Source organism: Gigantopelta aegis, chromosome 3 (genome assembly GCF_016097555.1).
Source record: "Gigantopelta aegis isolate Gae_Host chromosome 3, Gae_host_genome, whole genome shotgun sequence".
In the NCBI taxonomy this organism is placed as follows: Eukaryota; Metazoa; Mollusca; class Gastropoda; order Neomphalida; family Peltospiridae; genus Gigantopelta; species Gigantopelta aegis.
In genome coordinates, this window is record NC_054701.1 from 51,005,165 (window position 1) to 51,030,066 (window position 24,902).

The 24,902-nt window shown below is 38.2% G+C and overlaps 1 protein-coding gene across 3 annotated transcripts in view; it reads right to left on the bottom strand.

The window, feature by feature from the left end:
* The window catches only part of LOC121368199 (peroxisomal targeting signal 2 receptor-like), a 38,250-nt gene that overhangs the window by 4,861 nt on the left and 8,487 nt on the right, over window positions 1-24,902 (bottom strand). For all 3 annotated transcript variants that reach the window (XM_041492829.1, XM_041492828.1, XM_041492830.1), the window contains exons 4-7: window positions 19,690-19,798; window positions 14,742-14,773; window positions 10,127-10,226; window positions 1,036-1,101 (exon numbers count right to left, since the gene is read on the bottom strand). In XM_041492829.1, the coding sequence (XP_041348763.1) occupies window positions 1,036-1,101; window positions 10,127-10,226; window positions 14,742-14,773; window positions 19,690-19,782 (291 nt within the window). In that variant the 5' untranslated portion in view covers window positions 19,783-19,798. The remainder of the gene's footprint in view (window positions 1-1,035; window positions 1,102-10,126; window positions 10,227-14,741; window positions 14,774-19,689; window positions 19,799-24,902) is intronic.

Here is a 24,902-nt window from a genome sequence, read left to right on the forward strand (position 1 = left end):
ATAAATAAAAATTACAAACATGGTGCCAGTTTGTTATCAAATTTATGTCCCTCGTGAAATAATGTTCACTTGTCACTCGCTAAATGTTGATAATAACGTTTATTATCCTCTATGTGGTACACAAGGGAGCTAAATGTATACGGCTACCTTAGTAGAAATACTGCAACCTAGACGCCACGCTCTAGAACGCTCTAGATTTGGAGCTGCCGTATTTTTTTAATTTCCCTATGTCGTGCGAAATTTAAGTTATTTACTACAAATATATCTGGGATATGATGAGACACACTACATATACACAATACTTAATATAAGTGAATACTTTACAAGTGAACTGGTTTTAAAGCTTGGATTTTGCAGTCTATAAATATTATGTTGAACAATGTAGTTAGAAATTAAAGTTAATGTATTTTAATTACGCACAGAGCCTAAAGTTTCTGTTTATGATTGGTCGGCAGCGTTATTGTTTACTAATGACGCCAAGTTTCTAGTGGCGGGATGTACTTCAGTAGAACGCTCGTCTAACGTGCGATCAGTCCTAGAGTCGATAGCACTCAGTGGCATCGGCATTCTCCCGTCCAAACCAGTGACACAAAACTGGTACATCGAAATCCGTGGTATGTACTGTCCTAACCATTGGGGTGTGCATATAAAGATCCCTTGCTGGTTTATCCGAAGAGTAGTCCATATATCGACAACAGGTTTTTTCTTTAAAGCTGTCGATTAAGAGTCCAAATTACCACATGCTAAACACCAATACAGTTTTAAATGTTCAGAGGTGTTGTTAAACAAATATCCCTTTCCACAGATATTTAGAAATCAAGCTTTGGTAGAGTTAGGATTTGTAAAGGAGACGTGAGACCAAAACGATGTGTGTCCGAACAGAGACTTTCTCTGCATGTAGGTACGGTCAGTACAGTACAGTACAGTACAGTATAGACAGCTAGATTATCACATGCACGCGTTGAGAATCATTGTCAGATTAAACAGTCCGTCCCTGAATATCAAACATGGAACTAATGTGCATAGATATAATACCTGACTTTGATGCCTTTTATCCTGTGGAACATCCATAAGTTTTTTGGCTGACAAAAAGTCCCAAATCTGGAAAATAAAAACAATCAGAATGAATGCATTTCTCTATACAAATCAAGTAAAATGCACCCCTCTTCAGGCACAAACAAGGTACATTAAAGAAATTCACCACTTTGACAAAATTTCTAATGACTTTTAAATATAACAAGACTATTTAGTTGTAGCATTTTTCGAAGTAGAGAAGAATATTTGTTTAACATGACTTAACTGTTTTGGACCCAGCCCCTCACTTCCTGGGTGCTGATGGGGGGGGGGGGGGGGGGGGAGGGGATCAGAATTTTCAAATTCATAAATTAATTTTTTCATGTATCAAGGCTTAGCATTTATTATATGGAAGAAGAGAAAATTATTTAATTTTATTATAGTTTTCCCCCTTAGACGCCCCACCCTCAGATTCCTGGGGGTGGTCAGCGTGTCCAAATTCACAGTTGCGTTTCTTCATGTGTTAAGGAAGCTTCCCTATAGTGCCCTGGATTGTAATAAATTACCTGAATTGTAATACCTGCCTTGAATTGTAATACCTGCCTTGAATTGTAATAAATTACCTGAATTGTAATACCTGCCTTGAATTGTAATACCTGCCTTGAATTGTAATACCTGCCTTGAATTGTAATACCTGCCTTGAATTGTAATACCTGCCCTGAATTGTAATAACCTGCCCTGAATTGTAATACCTGCCCTGAATTGTAATACCTGCCTTGAATTGTAATAAAAAGTGCCCTGAATTGTAATATTGACATGAATTGTAATAAAAACTGCCCTGAATTGTAATAAACTAGCTAACTTGAATTGTAATAAACAATTGTCCTGAATTGTAATAACCAGTAAGCCGCCTTGAATTGTAATAAGATAAACGACTAACTTGAATTGTAATAAACAATGATTTGTAATAACCAGAGCCGCCTTGAATTGTAATAAGATGCCGACTTGAATTGTAATAAGATATCGACTTGAACTGTAATATGATACCGACTTGAACTGTAATATGATACCGACTTGAACTGTAATATGATACCGACTTGAACTGTAATAAGATACCGACTTGAACTGTAATAAGATACCGACTTGAACTGTAATATGATACCGACTTGAACTGTAATATGATACCGCCTTGAACTGTAATAAGATACCGACTTGAACTGTAATAAGATACCGACTTGAACTGTAATAAGATACCGCCTTGAACTGTAATATGATACCGACTTGAACTGTAATAAGATACCGACTTGAATTGTAATAACACAAGAATGGAAAGGAACGTGTGCTTAACAACACCGCACCGCATTTCTTCAATATGAGGCTATTGAGTTTATTGTATTTAAGACGATCCTTACTGCCACATAGGCGTCTCCTTTCGGCTATCAACAAATAGGTTTGTGGACGCACTGGGCTATTTGACATTCCAGTTAGTGCTCCACAACTGGCATGGTATGTATTATCGGTGCATATAACAGATTCCTTGCTGTTAATTGCCAAGAGTAACACAAGGAGTGGAGGCAGCATGTATTCTATCTTAGTATCTTTGTTGCCCTTAGCCATGTCGGGGGCGGGATCTAGCTCAGTCGATAGAGCGCTCGCCTGAGATGCATCGGTCAGAGGATCAAATCCGCTTGGTGGAACAATTATCTCATTGGGCTTTTTGCCGTCCCAGCCTGTGCCCCACGACTGGTATACCAAAAGCCGTGGTATGTACTGTCCTGTCTATGAATATCACTTGCTATTAATGGAACAGATGTAGCGGGTTTCCTCTGACTACGTGTCACAATGACCAATGGCCACCTCATTGTACTCCCAAATCGTCTAATATAGAACAAACTGACTTCTATGAAACAGCCACTTGTCTTAAAAGGCCACAATGTTTACTCCTTTGGGTGGCCGACTAATACAGGTTTGACTACACATAATTAAACACACACACACACACACACACAGAGAGAGAGAGAGAGAGAGAGAGAGAGAGAGAGAGAGAGAGAGAGAGAGAGAGAGAGAGAGAGAGAGAGAGAGAGAGAGAGAGAGAGATACCCATACACATACATAATAAAACCCCATATACTTTGCATAGTATTTTGGGTATCTATATTACTGTCACGGGGATCCTATAATACCCGTAACTGAATGAAACACGATTGTCCCAAATATCTCTCCTAACTGTATATCTATTAGATCTCTCTGTAACAGGCAGTTATACCCGCTGGCTCGTCTAGGTATGATCAGAGATAAGATCTTATATAAAGTATATATTATTATAGCACGTTTAGTTCACTAGAAAACACAACAAAGACACAATACACTTTGGAATCTGTATTAACCTACGCTGACAAATGTACTGCCGCAGTAGTTAATTAACAACAACAAATAATAACAACCCAGAACTGATCACTTAATTAGTTAATCTCTACGTGTCTAGTTTACACAATATGCTAATCACTTCACCGTGACACAACACCCACACGTGTGATGATTGAGAAACGCTTCCAGGAGAACTTAATTAATAAAGGAATTACAACTCTATTCCTAACTGGTTAATTTTTAATTAACCCTTACTACTCGTTCATTAACGTGTGATAATTGAGAAACGCTTCCAGGGGAACTTAATTACTAAAGGAATTACAACTCTATTCCTAACTGGTTAATTTTTAATTAACCCTTAACTACTCATTCAGTAACCTTGTAACACAGAATTAATACTGGTACCTATCACAATAAAGACAATAACCTACAGTTTACCTAGGTCCTCTAGAATAACTGGCTAAGCTTTTATATATATATATATATATATATATATATATATATATATATATATATATATCAGAAGGGTGAGCCTACAGTATACTGCGTCAGATGACCGGCAGCACCGTCTAAATAATATTGGTATAATACAGTATTACAATATTTAAAGTCACATCAATCACATCAAGGTTATACACAGAGCAGAAAAATATATAATTACCAGTCCGGACGGACAGCAAACCCCTGGAGCCTTCCTTATGTTTCTCCCCGATATCTCTAAAACCCTAGCTATTTATTATAAAATCCCAGTATCGCCTGGGGGTACATCGCGGTACCGAATCCCTACAAGTGCTATTTCCACAGCGACCAAGCGGTATATTTTTCTCAGATCGTCAGACTTAATGACGCCAAGTCGCCAAAATCACGGTTGTAAAAACCGCACTCGCGGAGGTATTACGTAACTACTGGCCACCTTGGCTTAAGTGCATATTGGAACTGCACACGGCCCTCTAAAACAATTAATATCGCCACAGGCAAAAAGAAATTAAGAGCATGTACCGTCACACACCCCCACCTCAAAAAGGATATTTCCTCTACTCTAGGAATAGGGAAATATACTACATTAAAACAAAGAGTGCGTTAACCGACGCATCCGGGCATTTATAACACATAGTAATAAGGTGACTACCAGTAATCACACTGAGTCTCTGAGTCCCTGGTATACAATAAAATATATATAAAAAGAAAACAGAAATCAAGAATGTCAACACATTATCATAACGTTCAACTTCGGGACAGGGCATCAGCGATTACATTGGATGTGCCCTTGATATGTTCAATGGTAATTGGGAATTCCTGCAGAAGAAGACTCCATCTCAAAACTCTCTGGCTGGAGGCTTTCATTAGGATGGTCCAGTCCGTCTTCGTCTTCTTGGAACAGCACAGCTCCAGCACCCACGTCACTGGCACCCACAGCTAGCTTGAAAAGCCTTCGGTACTCTCGTGCTGCCATCACGGGAGACGAGGAGAGCATCTGCTTGAGACGGTTGGATGACTTCTCGCATTCATCTGGCCAATGTATCTTCGTTTTCTTCTTTTTCAGCGTCGCACGTTTTCCAGATTTTCTCCAATAGGCATGTTGTCGAATCGGTGTAGCGTTGGGTTCCAAGCGCACATCCTGGCTTAAGGTATTGGTAACCGTTGGAAGGTTCTGACAAATGGAAACATTGTCTTGTTTCAACGTAGCAAACTTTGCTCGCTGGGGTTCAAGTCTGGTAGAATCTGGCTGTTGGTTAATTTGATCTCTGCAGTCTTGACGTCATCACAGGAAATTGAGTGACTCAATTTGGACAGGTAACACTGGAACTATCGGCAGTCTGTCAAAATAACCTTTTAGCAAATTGATGTGACAATACCTACTTTTCCTAACCCTATCAGGAGTGTTTATGACATACCCTGTCTCATTAACCCGTTTGTGCACAACATAGGGCCCGAAATACCTGTTCTGCAATTAACCCCGTTTAATGGGAAGGTACAGCAGCACCTTATGCCCTGGTTTAAATTCCCGACTCCTAGTCTTCCTATCAAACACTGATTTTATTTTGCTCTGAGCATGGCTCAGTTGCTTCCTAGCCTTCCTATCAAACACTGATTTTATTTTGCTTTGAGCATGGCTCAGTTGCTTCCTAGCCTTCCTATCTCTAACTCTCTTATTCATTAATACTCTCTCAGTTAACAATGTAGTGCGAGCTGCCAACAAATTTGGATCATCCCCCTGCTCTAGGATTAACTCTTGTCTATTACAAGGTAAGGCCCCTCTATCAAACACAACTGGTTCATTTACCCTCTGCGGGAGGTCAACAGGTTCCACCACATTTAATTCCTCAGTTGACTTATCTACCATTTTACTAATAACCTCATCCACTCCCAATTCATGGTTCACACACGTATCAGACAAATCACAAATATCCTCTGGGTCTCGTTTTACCCTTCTGGCCATAGCCCTAGTCTTTATACACGCAGGATATTTAATCTCATCAACCTCACACTCTTCTATTGGTACAGGGCTGTCTTTAATTAACAATTGGTCACATTTCGGCTGACAACACTGACTAGTCAAATCATTACCCAACAAAACTCCTATGTTTTCAACAGGCAAGTCCTTTACAACACCCATAATGACTGGTCCCGTCACAAACTTCGAACACAAGAAAACGTTATGTAACCGGACAGCCATTTTTTCTCCAGTAACTGAGGTTAAAGCCAAACTACGTCCTGTATCTGAATTCTCAATACCAGCTAAACACTCTTGCGTTATCAGCGACTGACTACAGCCGGTATCTCGATAAATTGATATTGCCTTAGGACTCAATTCTTGTTTCACATCACAAACCATACCAGTGGACACATACGGGTTTACTTTCTCTGCCATGGGACTAACCATTAACTCTCTCGCTAACGGAGCTGACCTCACTAAACCGACCACTTGCGCATTATCGCGTTTCCTTTTAAAACAGTCCCCGACAAGATGGTTATCCTTTTTACAGTAACTGCAATGTGGACGAAAAGTTCGTGCATTGGCTGATAATGCAGGCCTATCCTTACTTTGCCCACCAGGTGCATTCCTTGCCTGACTAGCTGACCAACTAGATGACTCTCCCCGATAGTTACTTTTCCAGGAAAAACCTGGCTGAAATTTCTTCTTATCACCCTGTTGTATAGAGCTACCCTGTACTGCCTGAGCTTTGTGTATTAACACGTAGTCATCTGCCACTATGCCTGCCTCCTCTATCTTTTTGACATCACGATCCTCTAAATGAATATGTAAGCTAACTGGTAATCCATTTTTAATGTCCTGTAAGATCAACAACTCCCGTAACTCGGTATATGACTCTACCTGATGAGGCACCACCCATTTATCAAACATCCCTGCTTTCTTTTCTTAGCCACAAACTCACTATAAGACTGACCCTGCGTTTTTCTCAACTCGCTATACCGTAAACGATAATCCTCAGTCGTAATTCATACGCCCTCAACACTGCCGCCTTAACTAGGTCGTACTGACTTGCTCGCTCATCACTCATTGAATTATAAGCTACACTAGCCTTCCCCTTAAACTTAGACACGGCTAACAATGTCCACTTAGACTCCGGCCAATTTAGCTGCTTAGCGGCCCGTTCAAAAAGTTGGAAGAACATATCTACCTCCTGGTCATCAAATACAGGCACTGATCTATAAGCCTCCGACATGTTAAACCCATTTCCTACTTCTCGTCTGACTTCTTCAGTATTCAACTTTAACTCATGTTGCACTTTTAATTTTTCTAACTGGAATTCTCTATCCCTCTCTTCTCTTTCTCTCGGCGATTTCAACTAACTCGGCCTTACGTGCTCGCTTAATCTCCACTACACTGAGCGTAGGACTATCCAGCAAATTCTTATCCATGTTTAGATATGACGCACTTATTATTAATTAATTTTCTAGTGAACAACATTGCTACTTCTAGTTAATTTGTAAAATTAATTTATAAAGCCCCCATTTACAAACAATACTTTTTTAAATATGCATGTCCTGTTTCAGATCCGGGACGAGCGCCCCAATTTTCTACTCCTGTCACGGGGATCCTATAATACCTGTAACTGAATGAAACACGATTGTCCCAAATATCTCTCCTAACTGTATATCTATTAGAGCTCTCTGTAACAGGCAGTTATACCCGCTGGCCCGTCTAGGTATGATCAGAGATAAGATCTTATATAAAGTATATATTATTATAGCATGTTTAGTTCACTAGAAAACACAACAAAGACACAATACACTTTGGAATCTGTATTAACCTACGCTGACAAATGTACTGCCGCAGTAGTTAATTAACAACAACAAATAATAACAACCCAGAACTGATCACTTAATTAGTTAATCTCTACGTGTCTAGTTTACACAATATGCTAATCACTTCACCGTGACACAACACCCACACGTGTGATGATTGAGAAACGCTTCCAGGAGAACTTAATTAATAAAGGAATTACAACTCTATTCCTAACTGGTTAATTTTTAATTAACCCTTACTACTCGTTCATTAACGTGTGATAATTGAGAAACGCTTCCAGGGGAACTTAATTACTAAAGGAATTACAACTCTATTCCTAACTGGTTAATTTTTAATTAACCCTTAATTACTCATTCAGTAACCTTGTAACACAGAATTAATACTGGTACCTATCACAATAAAGACAATAACCTACAGTTTACCTAGGTCCTCTAGGATGACTGGCTAAGCTTTATATATATTATATATATATATATATATATATATATATATATATATATATATATATATATATATATATATATATATATATATATATCAGAATGGTGAGCCTACAGTATACTGCGTCAGATGACCGGCAGCACCGTCTAAATAATATTGGTATAATACAGTATTAAAATATTTAAAGTCACATCAATCACATCAAGGTTATACACAGAGCAGAAAAATATATAATTACCAGTCTGGACGGACAGCGATCCCCTGGAGCCTTCCTTATGTTTCTCCCCGATATCTCTAAAACCCTAGCTATTTATTATACAATCCCAGTATCGCCTGGGGGTACATCGCGGTACCGAATCCCTACAAGTGCTATTTCCACAGCGACCAAGCGGTATATTTTTCTCAGATCGTCAGACTTAATGACGCCAAGTCGCCAAAATCACGGTTGTAAAAACCGCACTCGCGGAGGTATTACGTAACTACTTGCCACCTGGGCTTAAGTGCATATTGGAACTGCACACGGCCCTCTAAAACAATTAATATCGCCACAGGCGAAAAGAAATTAAGAGCATGTACCGTCACAATTACTTTAAATTAACTGTGCATTTATGTTGTTTATGACAACACCAATTTCACCGAATGACGATACCGCGAAGTCAAGCAAATGAAAGCAAAGCGCAATACCGTACATGTTTCCGTTCGTTTATTCTGTACATGAAGGACTAGGAAACATGGTCAAGCCCTTTAACCTACGTCACAGGGGTTTATACCAGAACATATTTGTGATAAAGTTTTACTTATTTCGTTGTTATTCAATAAAATATGTGTATCAAAACTCGATTATATTATTTTGCGTTTGCTAAAACTTTGTTATTAAACACTTGTGCTTATCTGTCCTACACCACATTGTTACAACTACTCCAAAGTAGTGGATCGATGTGTTTAAAAAGACTAGGCCATCCCTGGAAACGATTTTAACAAACACGTAAAGTTAATGGCTCTGTGTATTTGACTCGTTAATAATTTTCTTCATTTATCAATGGAATTAACCTAATAAACACCAAAAGTCTACATCGAAATAAATATTTCGTCCGTGCATTAGGCAGTAGATTCTGGGGGTGCTTAATGTTTAGTGATTATTTAACTGCTTGTTATAGGTAGTACTAAAACAAATAACTTCCGACTGGGTCAAAGTTCGAGGTGCACCGATTTTGTTTATAGAAAAGTTAACACCACAAATCCTGTAATCTGGGGGAAAAATGTATGCAAGTTGATTTCAACTAGTACCACTGTGTCAAGTAGCCTGTAAAAAAAGTACTCAAATTTTGTGCGGAACTAGGATAGTCATAGACGCTACTCGTTATCTCTGAAATAAGCAGCTTGCCCCCCAGTTTTTTTCTGTTTCAATTTAAGGGCGAGGGGAGGAATGGTAGTATTTATGTCGGTGGTGTTTATATCGATTGATACGCTGCTGGTAGGAGATTTAGCCACATATATTACTATTGTCGTCTATGGAATTTGATTTGGTAGTATACACCCTACAGCGTGTTTGGCTGAACACGGCCTTGGTAAGCTGCGACAACTCTTGTGGGGAGCTGCACCACCGTGGAGCTACATCAAATTGTGGACGAAATAGATTTTCATTCGTTACTGCCAGTTTTGGACTTGTGCAGTAATGTGCAGTAACGGTAGGCAGGGCGAACTTCAAGCAACAAAGTACGTCATTACAGATGACGACTATGGTAAGGCAAAAGAACGGAATTTTAAACATCATATCAGGCGCGAATGCAGGAATTTTAGCGAGGGGGAGGGGGCAAGGGGGCTCTAGAATGTGGCGACCGGGTCGAGTCATTCTTCCCCGAAAATATATTTTTAAAAAAGAAGAAAATTTGTTTTAGTATGTGTAGAGTTCGGCTACTTGTAGTCACAAGAATTAAATTTCTGTCGTGCACCTGCGTGCACGTACTAAACAATGGAAAGCTAGGTTTACGACTTTTTGTGAAATTGGCCAGTGGGCTGTTGTAGAATTACCTGTATGACGTTATCTTTCCTCCAGGAACCGGTAACAATGGTATCAGAATACGTCTCGATGTCAATAGCATCGCCACAGACGTGAGGCCCTGAAAATTTACTGAAATAAACAATCAGATTGGGAACAAAATAAATGGACTAGACAGGTCTGCCTGGTGTGTACATGTATGATATTGTATATAGACTGACACAGAAACACGTCCTTTAAAATCATTTTGCTGTAATCTCTTTACAAACAAAAGAAGTAGATTTTTAAAGAGACAGTCATAAAACATTATTTGTTAAATATGCCCTGGTAGTTACATTTTGTAACTGAAAAATATTTATGTGTGTGTGTGTGTGTGTGTGTGTGTGTGTGTGTGTGTGTGTGCATACGAGCATTGTAATGTACAATCGATTTGATGAAATAGTGTTTTACCTTGTTCACTTATTGTCCAAATCAACCAACAAATTTTAATATCCATGCCATTTTCTGTTTTGAAGAAATTAAATGCATGTCGTAGTCTAATGTTGACATTCTTCAGCTACTCAGTAAACAGGGCTATTTTTTTTTTTTTTTTTTTTAAACAGATCAATGATTAACCAGGATCAACGCAGGCCATGACCGAACCACTTTGTTTAGGTTTTTGGTGGGTTATATTTGTTGTATCTGTGAAAATGTCCACAGGTGAATTTGAAAGGAGAGTCTGGCAACCTCGAGCCGTACCACTTTGTTTTGTTTTTGGTGGGTTTTATTTGTTGTATCTGTGAAAATGTTCACAGGTGGATTTGAAAGGAGAGTCTGGCAACCTCGAACCGTACCACTTTGTTTTGTTTTTGGTGGGTTTTATTTTTTGTATCTGTGAAAATGTCCACAGGTGAATTTGAAAGGAGAGTCTGGCAACCTCGAGCCGTACCACTTTGTTTTGTTTTTGGTGGGTTTTATTTGTTGTATCTGTGAAAATATCCACAGGTGAATTTGAAAGGAGAGTCTGGCAACCTCGAGCCGTACCACTTTGTTTTGTTTTTGGTGGGTTTTATTTGTTGTATCTGTGAAAATGTCCACAGGTGAATTTGAAAGGAGAGTCTGGCAACCTAGCCGTACCACTTTGTTTTGTTTTTGGTGGGTTTTATTTGGTGTATCTGTGAAAATGTCCACAGGTGAATTTGAAAGGAGAGTCTTCGAGCCGTACCACTTTGTTTTGTTTTTGGTGGGTTTTATTTGTTGTATCTGTGAAAATGTTCACAGGTGGATTTGAAAGGAGAGTCTGGCAACCTCGAGCCGTACCACTTTGTTTTTGTTTTTGGTGGGTTTTATTTGTTGTATCTGTGAAAGTGTTCACAGGTGGATTTGAAAGGAGAGTCTGGCAACCTCGAGCCGTACCACTTTGTTTTGTTTTTGGTGGGTTTTATTTGTTGTATCTGTGAAAATGTTCACAGGTGGATTTGAAAGGAGAGTCAGGCAACCTCGAGCCGTACCACTTTGTTTTGTTTTTGGTGGGTTTTATTTGTTGTATCTGTGAAAGTGTTCACAGGTGGATTTGAAAGGAGAGTCTGGCAACCTCGAGCCGTACCACTTTGTTTTGTTTTTGGTGGGTTTTATTTTTGTATCTGTGAAAGTGTTCACAGGTGGTAGTCTGGCAACCTGTGTTGTATCTGTGAAAATGTTCACAGGTGGATTTGAAAGGAGAGTCTGCAACCTCGAGCCGTACCACTTTGTTTTGTTTTTGGTGGGTTTTATTTGTTGTATCTGTGAGTCTGTGGATTTGAAAGGAGAGTCTGGCAACCTCGAGCCGTACCACTTTGTTTTGTTTTTGGTGGGTTTTATTTGTTGTATCTGTGAAAATGTTCACAGGTGGATTTGAAAGGAGAGTCTGGCAACCTCGAGCCGTACCACTTTGTTTTGTTTTTGGTGGGTTTTATTTGTTGTATCTGTGAAAATGTTCACAGGTGGATTTGAAAGGAGAGTCTGGCAACCTCGAGCCGTACCACTTTGTTTTGTTTTTGGTGGGTTTTATTTGTTGTATCTGTGAAAATGTTCACAGGTGGATTTGAAAGGAGAGTCTGGCAACCTCGAGCCGTACCACTTTGTTTTGTTTTTGGTGGGTTTTATTTGTTGTATCTGTGAAAATGTTCACAGGTGGATTTGAAAGGAGAGTCTGGCAACCTCGAGCCGTACCACTTTGTTTTGTTTTTGGTGGGTTTTATTTGTTGTATCTGTGAAAATGTTCACAGGTGGATTTGAAAGGAGAGTCTGGCAACCTCGAGCCGTACCACTTTGTTTTGTTTTTGCATGGGCGTACATAGGATTTTGAAAAAGGGGTTCCAAACTAGATTGCAGAGATATTGGGCATATATTTCTATGTTGAGTTTTGAAAAGGGGGGTTCCAAAATAGATTGCAGAGATATTGGGCATATATTTCTATGTTGAGTAAATATAATAATGTCAGATATCAATGTCAGATATATTAAATTATAAAAAAAGCGATTTCAGGGGGGGTTCGGTCGAACCCATCGAACCCCCCTATGTACGCCCATGTTTTGGTGGGTTATATTTGTTGCATCTGTGAAAATGTCCACAGGTGAGTTTGAAAGGAGAGTCTGGCAACCACTATTTGTTACACCGATTCCACGTGCAGTTGTGGATATAATTTTGAAAACAATTATCATTTTTTCTGTGAATGCATGGACCTTCACGTAGATGGAGTTTTGGTTTAAATATAATCATATTAAAATTGTTTCTGTAATACTATACAGACACAAACAACGAAATTAATTATCACATCCTCCTCCACCCCCTATTATGATATAGCACAAAAATCAATTTAAAATAATTGAAATCAAGTATAAAATATCCTATATTAGTGATGTTCCTGTAATCGATTGTAATAGAAAACTGATCGGATTTGCTCTTACGACGTGATGATCGATTGTAAAAATCCATAATCGATTGTGTGGGAAAATGTGAACTGTAACTGTTCCTCCAGTTTACATGATAAAATAGAAGGAAATCTACAGTGGGTTGCGTTTGTTTTCATGTGTAGATAAAGAAAAATTATATTAAATTGTTAATAAAGGTACAATTAGTCATTTGCAAGGTACACACGACAATAGGTACATGGTTCTTATAATTCAAAGCCTTCTTATGGTCATAGAATTCTAACTGATTGTGTAATCGAAAGTTGATCGGTTGGTGCCAACCGATTATAACCGATTATCGATGATGAAATCCCAACCTATTCTCATCACTACCATATATTATTACCATCAATGAACTCAACATATTACTACGATATTACTACAGGAAGAGCCGTAAGTATTACGTACTGTTATGTTCTTTAGCCATAGCTCGTTGCCATGGTTTATTTAGTTATTGAATGTACAGTGTACATGACATGCACATGGTTTCTTTCCCTTTCGGTTAAAATAGCTTCTTGCTGAACAAAAAATCTATTGGGGAAGGAGCGAAACGACCCGTTTGGAGGACAAACCTGGATAAGGGCGAAACGACCTGATACTGTGTGTGTGTGTGTGTGTGTGTGTGTGTGTGTGTGTGTGTGTGTGTGTGTGTGTGTGTGTGTGTGTGTGACACACACACGCACACGCAACACACTTGGATTTATAACAATAACATAACCAACAAAAACACAATACACAAAACACAAAACTCAATGGAATCTTAACTTTCATGCCACTTCTAGTTAAATGAGCATAACATAACCAATTAGGATATCTAATAATTAATCTTATTACCTACGAGGTACAGCATAACGAGGGTCATATATATCGTACGATTTCCCTCGTATGTCATAACTAAATGGTATGTCCTCCTGGCATTGTCGTTTAACGATTGGCTGTTGTAAGAGTACATTTCTTTCTGATTGGCCGACACGACATTCCATTGATACTACTTTCTTCATTCATACATTTTTACTACGAGTGTAAGCTGATCACATGCCGTAATGACAAATGCGTGTTTTTAATTAATTTAATAAAACATTAATTGATTATTTATGATAACTTGTATTATATTACGGTGTAGTTGTGACACAACAAACAATTATGAATATAACGTTCACAACTGTTAGAAATCTATACAAAACAAAACAAAAATAAAATAAATAAAACTTAATATATTTTTAAAATAAATTAGTCAGCGTCACGAGTGTGTTGTAATATGGAAAACATCAACCGAGGTTTTGCCGAGACAAAAACCGATTAACCAGACGAAGTTGATAGTTTACGTATTAAAAAAACAGGAGTAGCGAATTCTATTTATTCTATAACACTTCTAAAATAACATTTTCATTAGATATTTAGTAAATCAGTACTAAAGTCGCCTCCATCGGTAATATGACGTCATCACGATTAGCACAAATTAGTCACAGATTTGAACTAAATCTTATAAAAACACTACGCTCAGGTGTACAGCTCTTGTTGGCGTGTAAACAAATGACCCATTGACAGCAACACATTATTATCTAGAGACCTTGCACATTTGCATATACCTTTAAATCTACATACCATTATTAACTGGGTTAATACACCAAATTATCACATGGGTTTATGACATGGATATCATGGGTAAGTTATAGGCTAAATACAGTTATAAAACGTTATAAACTAATTCACTTACTTGAAAGCATGGGGCTGGCGGTCATCCCAGTACTGGAAAAGAGTTATACACCGGGCGTAAACAAAACCTTTCCATTAGATAATGTTAGGGCATTATTAGAATAAAACCATACATCACAACCAGGGCCCCGTTCCACGAAACGATCTCAGTCCTAAGATTACCTTAAGCGCAGAGCTACCCTATGCACTTAAGATGAACTTAGGGCTAAGATCGCGTCGTGGAACGGGGCCCAGGGCCGTAGCTAGCAGGGGGCGCAGTCCGCCCACCCCCCAGAAAAAAATTATAGAAACTTAAAGAAAATTCTCATCTTAACCGTTTTAATGAGTTTTAGACTATTGACTACTCAGTTGCCAACCACCCCCAACAAAAAATCCTAGCTCCGACCCTGACAACTAGTATTTCTTCCGTAGGACTCTCTGTAAAACTGTATTTTAAAGTCGCAGAGCCTAGTTTCAACCCACTACGTTTAGTTAATCTACAAACCTGTAACACATTTGGATAAAATTACAATAGAGTGAAACAAGAAGCTGTGACTTTGAAACAGGAAAACATCCTTTAAAAAACTATAACTCGGCTCCACAACAGTTACTTCTCAGACGCACATGCGTTTTTAAAAATATGACAAATGCATTTTGTGGTATTAGAAACACCAGGATGACCAGAAACACTTCGGTTGTACGGACATTGATAATCTAAACAATAAAATATAAGTAATATTTGATTTCAGTTATCATAAACGGCTCTAAAACTATTTTTTTTAAAAAATAAAAAAATGTTTTAGTGTTTAAAAACTAGAGTCTGTCCCTTTAAACAAAGCAACGTGAGATTTTAATTTATTTAAATAATAATAATTTGTACATATAATATTTTAAGAATCAGTAAGCAAATAATTGTATGTGTGTGTGTGTGTGTGTGTGTGTGTGTGTGTGTGTATGTGTGTGTATGTATATGTATGTGTATGAATATATATATATATATATATATATATATATATATATATATATATATATATATAATTACTGTTTGGTAATAGACGTCTGGATTAGTTAAAATGCTATCACGTAATCTAAAAAAAACACCAAAAAAAACGTTCATTCTTCCATGAACATGAAAACTGCACTTTTTCGGTAAACAAATAAAAACAGAATGTTATTACCGGAACTACTTTCTATCAATTACGTCATCACCGGAATCCCCGAGAATTCCATCGTTTCTATGGAAAGACTTCCAAACGTTCCAGCATTCAGTTCATTCAGGCTTAGGCTTAGGATTAAGGTTAGTGATAGTATTAGCATACATGCTGTAACGTTCGGAAGCCTTTCCATAATGTATATGACAGGCCACAAAAGCGAAGCTTCTATTAGAAGTTATAGCAGAGAATGTTCAACAAATCAAAAGAGAGACATGGGCGCAGCTCTGTCACATTTGACAAAAAACACCAAATTGACAACACATACGCCTTCGTGCACAGTTACGCTACCTGTCCTTTCCGAGAATAATATCACACAATCACAAACTTCCTCTGAAATCCACACACAGTAACACTAAAACCACTTTATCCCTTTCAAGTCAGTCTTCACATTCACTTTTAATATAGTAATTGATAAATCTTATAAATAGTTAATTCAAAATTCATACTCTAACCGCTTTACAACACATCTTTCAATTAAATATATAGATCGTTCAATTTTTAATTAATTTTATCGCTTGATATTTTTTAGAAAAAACACTTTTTGCGTGATCTGTTGATGTTCAGTTATTTAACATTTTCTAACTTTTTATCCACATTTGATTCAGAAAATTAAAATGTATAATACCTTATGTAAATCATTATAATGAATCGGAGATTTCACGGGGAAAAAAAAACGAATGTAACTTTCTAAGGGAATTCCCTTATTTGTGTATTGATACAGTTGTAAATCATTGTGGAATAGCGTTCGATTAGGTTTTTTAATATAGTTTTGTATAATGTCAATATTAATGCATTTGGAATTATAAGAATTGAACGTTATATTATTTATGTGCATGCGACGATAAACACCAAAACAGTTTTACACACTTATGTATGAACGGCTTCGCGCTAAATTAAATTAATTGAAAGCAGTATTGTTCCTTCTGTAAGGCTCAGAAAACAAGGCAACATAATTAAAGTTGTTTGAGAAATATCTTGAGAGTTAAGAAAAAATACTCCATGATTTTTGGCGTATTCGGTATTACACTTTAAAAAATAACATTAAAACTAGAATGATCGGTTTGTGAGCTTAATTTATAATAAATAAGCTAAGTAAACTATCAGCCATATTACACAAGAGTGTGTTAATAGTGAGGTCTATTAGTGATTTTGGGGGTACGGGCTGGACAAAAGTGTTCATATTTTACCAAAGACTCACATCAATGTGTAGATTAAAACAAAATTCTCAAGAACCACATGTTTAAAAATAGGTAGCCCTCATGACGTCATAATTAAAAATGGCCAGTATAAGGAACATTTAATATGAATGATATTTGAGACGAGTGGTAATTTCCTACTGAAATAATGGTTAACGAACTGATGGATTCATACTGAACTAATGGGTACCGATTTTGGAGGGAAACCAGTTTTCAAAAATAGTATTATGCATTCAATATTTTCATACTTTAGTTTGACGTTCTAGCTTCTTCTTTGTTAGACAATACATTTAAACATAATCATAACATACAACATATAGCTATTGGAAATGTGGATAATATCCTCACATTACCATTAATGGTACCATACAAACAATACTATTATTCAAGGTATTGAAAAGGTATGAATTAAATATTTTGAGGATTTCCCAAGCAGGTTATAGAATAAATGGGTAATTATTATTATTATTATTCAGATATTTATAATATTAATCAAATTATTACACGTTATACAGCTAATATGCCGTTTTAAAATAAATTTTAAAATACAGGTCTTCTACCAGTTTCTTCAGAAGACATATACGTTGGAAATGCTGAAAAATGGCTCGTATGTTGTAAAGAACGTTACAAACTGTTTGAATCCTAGAAAGATCCCTGTTTTAGCCAGTGATTGCCTACTCTGTGTCATATGTCATTGTAGACAGTGGACGTGGCCACTGACCCAAGCTGTAAACAAATCCATTATGATGTTAGCTGTCTTTATCTCAAAAAGTGGCCATGGAATACCTTCGATAATCTCTTGGGAGGTTCAGGATGAATTGAATCTCTCTGTCATTTGGTGAGCTTTTGTGGTTCATGTTACACGCAACATGGACCATACATGTTTTCTTAAACATGTGACAGTTTTGTGATAGAAATGTTGAAAAAGGATGAGCATGTTTCTTCTGAAAGTACGGGTTCATACCATGGCTGGACGATGGCAAGGGAGTCCTTCAACAATCCTTCAGTATTGAGATACAGTGGTACTAAGCGAGATCTCAAACCTGACTGGATGTCAAACATATAGTCATGTTGACACAATCATAGAGAAAAAACCCGCTAAATTTTTCCATTAGTAGCAAGGTATCTTTTATATGCACCATCCCACAGACAGAATAGCACATACAACAGCCTTTGATATACCAGTCGTGGTGCACTGGCTGAAGCGAGAAATAATACAGTGAGCCTATCGACGGGGATCGATCCCAAACCGACCGCGCATCAAGCGAGTGATTTTCCACTGGGCTACGTCCCTCCTCCGTGACCTGTTTGAGATGTAACCTTAAAGCACCATCATCCAAGAAGGCCTTAGAATAATAAACTCTTCATTTCAGCCAGCCAATTAGCAAATATGGTAATAACCCTTTGTTAGACAAGTTTTCAGAATACATGGTATTAAATACACGAGAGACTGCATGGATAGGCGGTGCAGAGAAAGCTTTAAAAATAATGTCTTTAATAACTGATAAGTCTTCACAATGAAGAGATATAGATTCTGTTGCATTCTTCTACCATGAAATTAACCTGTATCCACTTTCTCTCAGATGCTGGCAACCTACAGGCAGGAAAAACATCAGATTTGTTGATACACCTGGATGTTCCACTGGGTATGAAGTACTATAACCCCAGAACTCTGACGGTGGAGCACTGATCCAAACTACATAGAAATGATTTAATTTTGGACTGCTATAGGCGTGGAGTATATTATAAAGTTGACGCACATATAAAGATACCAACCATGTCAATGTTTATGTATTTAAGGTAGAGTTGTTTACTTTCAGGTTGCTAAGCAAGATACTTACAGAGGTCTACATAGTATTAGGGACATTTTAAAAACTCCATGCTACTACGTTAACTACACTCACTTAAAGCTAGAAACAGGAAGATGTCGATCAAGACTATAGGTTGCTATACTGGTTATTGTGCTGCTGTCCATAACATCTAACTCCAGTGTAGTGAATATGACTTATATCGATAGCATTTGGCAAAAGCACTAGGTAGAGCCTAAACAGTTAGTGCCATATTTCACTATTTTTGTTTACATTTATCCCACATATAATATTTGCATAAATCACTAGAGCATATTACAATTGTAATGTGCGACTACTCGGCATAAACAGTGGCTTCCTCGAGAATTCTTAGTAGAAACAGCCATCAAAATATCACACATTTCCTTCATATCAAAGAATTGTGACTAGATTTGAGTTCAAAACATGTACACAATAAGTGACGTCACGCGTTAGCATATCACCCTTTACACATTTTCGTTCTAAAAAAAAACAATTCTGCTAATATGTTAAGTTATTTAATTGAAATTATTATTGGCCTGTAGTTCACAGTATAAATCTTTACATTTCAAAACGCAAATGACAAACTATTTTTGACGAAAAGCCACCAATATGCTATGTAGAGATTGTCCACACTCTATACTGTTATTTAAGTATAACTAGACGTGGTCATGTTTGACGTTCATGGAAGTATTGCTAAGAGAAGCGCTTTACTCACTGTATATACGGCCTACCTGAACGGAGTTATCCCATCCCCCGGTGATGAACGTGTTAGGGTAATTCACATTGTATTTGGCCGAGAACACGCGGAAACGGTGGCCGTCCATCTTGTCGGCAACGTCACTGAAACAAGAAAGACAAAAAAAGAATTATGTATGTTTGTAGGTGTCGGAAGTGGAGAGGGAGAGTGCGAGGGCACGGAATATCTGAAGTTGAGTAGACCAGGACCCATATTTTCGAAGCCATCTTAGCACTACGAAATCGTAAAACCGTCGTAGGTTGTGACGTCACAACAGCACACGCCATAGTGACGTCATAGCTTACGATGATTTTACGATTTCGTAGGCTAAGATAGCTTCGAAAATATGGGCCCAGAATATGACCGCCTTAACTGCAAGATGAACAACGTACATGAGTTTAAATGATTTTTACTTTTCTACTTGGGGCATTAACATATCTCATGGTTGATAGCTTTCATTTTCTTTTTGGATTGGAGGTGCAATGCATTGCTTGTTTTGTTTTTAAGTATTCTGCGTAAAGTGTATTGAACATTGAATAAACTGACTTGCAGGATAATCCTATAGTTATTATATGATCCTTTATGAAAGGGTCGTAAACGCTACGATGTAATACGTCTCCAAGTTAGTTATCGCCGAAGGTTCCTAACGTTTGTGGTATCTGCACGCGCATGTTGTTTGAAACAACTTGTTTCACATTTCTTGTTTTCTCTGCGTACGTTAACATGGTTTGTCATCATCCTTTCATCAGTTTCATCAATAATAAAGAGGTTCAAAACAGGTAAATTAATCAATGACAATACATACCAATAAACCCATTAGTTTCACTAAGTTGTTTATACCTTAAAGGAACATTCCTGAGTTTGCTCCATTGTAAGATGTTTCCGACTAATAAAATATTTCTACGATTAAACTTACATATTAAATATATTTTCTTGTTTAGAATGTATCTGCATATTTAATGTCTTTCTGGTCCTCTTAATATTTGTAAGAAGCCCAAACTGGATTTTGTCTTCAAATAATTTAGTACGTACGAAAAAACAATATTTTAGGACATAAAATGAAATTTAACCTAGTACAAATATCAGAACGATCAGAAACACGTTGAATATACAGCCACTAATATTTTATGCAGAATGTTTTTGTTTTTTTTATATATGTAATTACAATTGTTAAAAACTGTTAGTCGATAACATCTTAAAAATTGCAGCAAACTCAGGAATGTGCCTTTAAATGCCGATATTGAGTCTCGATTTACTTGCAGAACTTATAAAACCGAGAAGCATGTTTCTTACACACCCGTTAGTTAGAACACCATGCATTATTTTTGATAACACATAGTTGTTTACACACGTACGTGTGTTAACAATTTCAAGACATACGACTGGCTGCTCCTAGGTGATGACCAGGTCACCAATGCCATACGTCAAATAAAAATAAAAAACCCAGCATGGTGAAAATCTATTACACTGTGACGCGTAAGTCCGCTACAAGTACAAAGGGTTGTAAATATCTTTTAGTCGATAAAGCTTAAAACTTAAAGTCGATAATTCTTAAAATCCGGTTTTTGAGGATATGTAAGAAATAGAATAATACATTCGTGTCCAGTAGATACCATTTATCTCACAACTCGTTGTTTAAAAACGTATCAAACTCGCTTTCGCTCGTTAGATACATTTTAAAACAACTCGTGAGATAAATGGTATCTAACGGCCACTCATGTATTATTCTCTATTGAATTAACATCCGGTGAATGTCACGTGACCTCACCCAAGCACGATCGACAACACCAAATCATTTCACACCACGGTTAGTATTGTTTTCATTTTTGTTTTTTCAATTGCTATATTTGATTTGCAGACGGTATATTGCCTTTTCTGCCCTTTCTGTTGAGAAGAGTAGATATCGTCCATTAAAAAAGAATTGTAAATACATTTGCGTGTATAATTTGTTTTAATTAAGAATAGGTTTCCTAGAAAATTTACTTTAAATTTTTTTATAATTTAATTAATGCCAAGTGGGACGTATCAATTTGATATGTACCAAGATATTTTTAACTATATGGGTAATACGTAGATATTCATACATCATTACATACTAGCCAGTGCCAGGTTTACCTACTGTTTCATACTTGTAAGCAGGTTCGACCGCGTGGCTTGTAGGTCTGGTTGAGTTAAAGAGGATTCTTATTACGGGTCACTCGAAAACTCAGAACGTATCGTGGCAAGTTGCTAGCGATTCGGTGCCAGAGGTTCGAATCGCAGCAACGGCATGAGACAATTTGTGAGGCCAGAAAGGATTTCATTATCCCTATATGCGCCAATGCGTTAATATCTACATATGCAATAGTCAAACTCGACCTACATATACTATATTCATATATCAATACATACATACATACATATGCATATACATATACATATACATATGCATATGCATATTATGACCACCTGTATATAACGGCCACCTCTCCATAATGCCAACCATAATTCCTGCCCAATGCATTTTCTTCTTTATTTTACCTGTATATAACAGCCACATGTCCTATGCGGCCACTATTTTTGGACAAAAATGAATGGTTGGACCGTCTTTAATGGCCACAAAATACATTGACCACCTTTTTTTTTTGCGGGGGGTGGGGGGGGGGGGGGGGGGGGGGGGGGGGAGGGGGGTTTGGGTCAAAAATGGGCAGTTGAACATGCCATAACGGTATATGAATATATTTTACTGTCGCAGTCACAACGCTGAGAATAGAGAGATTGTTTTACTTTAGTTCAAACAAAACCGGTACACGTTTCAGTGCATCATTCATGGTATCTGCATTTCCGTTGTGGGTGATGTTGTCGGTCATTTGGAAGGCGACCTGTCAATGAGTACAGTAATGCTGGCACTGAGCTTACACCCGGCTCTTCAACACTAAAAGGTAGTGTATTTCAAGGTATGTAATTGATGCTAGTCAAATAAAAATATAAAATATAGAGTAATATCATGAAATTTTTCAGGTGTTTTTATTTTCCTGTATATAACGAACACCTGTCCATAACGGACACTTTGACAGGTCCCTTGAGTGGCCGTTGTATACAGATTCGACTATGTGTGTGTGTGTGTATGTATGTATGTATGTATGTATGTACTACTCAAAAGAATTTAAGGGTCAAAAATTTATAACCAAATAAGTTTCAGAGTGTATTAGATTGATGTTGTAAACTACACCAAATTTTTTATTTATTGTTCCATATTTACAAAAAACCACAAATAAACGTCACTGTATAAAAGAAAGTCACATGACATGCTGTCAAAGTTGAAGGTTGTCAAACATGGATTTTACACATTAGAACACCCGTTTAATAGTGTGTGAATCCACCCCTGGCGCGAATACACTTGACACATCGTTGCCTCATGCTGTTGATCAGACGTCTGAAGAACTCTTGGGGAATGGCCTGCCACTCTGCCATAAGAAGTTGACCCAGATCATGTAGGTTGGCCGGAGGGGCATGGTTATCCCGAACTCTCCTGCCTAATTCGTCCCAGGCGTTCTCTATTGGGGCCAAGTCAGGCGAATATGCTGGCCAATCCATCCTGGCGATACCTTGTTGTCTGAGAAAGTCCGTTACCACCCTGGCGCGGTGGGGTCTGGCATTGTCATCCTGCAGAACTGCCCCGCCGCCAATCTGCTGAAGGCCTGGGAGAACCAACGGCCGGATAATCTCATTCAGATAGCGGATTCCATTCAGATTGCCATCCACCACATAGAGGGGGGTCCTGTGGTGGATAGAGATGCCGCCCCACACCATGACGCTGCCACCACCGAAACGGTGACGTTGTCTAACGTTAACGTCAGCGAAGCGCTCCCCAGGACGTCTGTAGACACGAACCCGACCGTCGTTGAACTGGAGACTAAACCTGGACTCATCAGTGAATATCACTCGACCCCACTGAACACGTTGCCACCGCAGATGAAGCGTGCACCAGTGACGTCTGGCCGTTCTGTGACGTGGTAGGAGTGGTGGTCGAACAGCCTGGCGACGGCAGCGTAGATTATTGGCTCTCAGACGATTGCGTATGGTTTGATCAGACACTCGAGTTCCAGTCGCAGTCCGCAGATTGTCACGTAATCGGCGTGCAGTGGTTGTGCGTTGACGTAGAGCCATATTGGTAATGTAGCGGTCCTCTCTATTTGTAGTGCTTCGGGGTCTTCCCGAACGTGGACGATTTCGAACAGAATTCGTTGCTTGGTACCGTTGCCACAGTCGGCCAACGACACTCTGACTGACACCAAGTCTCAGAGCAACATTTCGTTGCGTATTGCCATCCTGAAGCCAAGCAATAGCCCTTCCTCGATCTTCGATAGTCAGTTGAAGTCGTACCATTGTCGAATTTGGAGTGTGCACCTACACGAACGCAAGCTCCAATTATACGGAAATTCAGCATTGGGAACATGGAATACACGTGCAAAGCGTGCAAATGAAGCGTTTTATGAAAAAGCAAGTTATGGGCACTTTACGTGCAAATGTAAGCATGTTTTCGCCATTAGAACTAGTCGACAGTGTCAGTGACAGTGGATTTTAATTCGTTTATGGGTTGCTTAGACCCACTTTCGTCAAAATGGAACAATACCATGCGTGACATTATGGTCTAGCTAATATAATTGACATTCAGAAAATAATGTCGAAAATATCGTCTGACCCTTAAATTCTTTTGAGTAGTATATGTATGTGTGTGTTTGTGTGTGTGTGTTTGTGTTTGTGTATTCACATGTATGTGTGTATGTATGTACATGAAGCGACCGAGCAGTAAGAGTGTCAGTCTATCTCACGTACATGAAGCGACCAGTAAGAGAGTGTGTCTATCTCACGTACTATCTCACGTACATGAATCTCACCACAAGAAGCGACCAGTAAGAGAGTGTCGTCTATCTCACGTACATGAAGCGACCAGTAAGGGAGTGTTGTCTATCTCACGTAGTAAGGGAGTGTTGTCTATCTCACGTACATGAAGCGACCAGTAAGGGAGTGTAGTCACGTACATGAAGCGACCAGTAAGGGAGTGTCGTCTATCTCACGTACATGAAGCGACCAGTAAGGGAGTGTAGTCTATCTCACGTACATGAAGCGACCAGTAAGAGAGTGTTGTCTATTTCACGTACATGAAGCGACCAGTAAGAGAGTGTTGTCTATTTCACGTACATGAAGCGACCAGTAAGAGAGTGT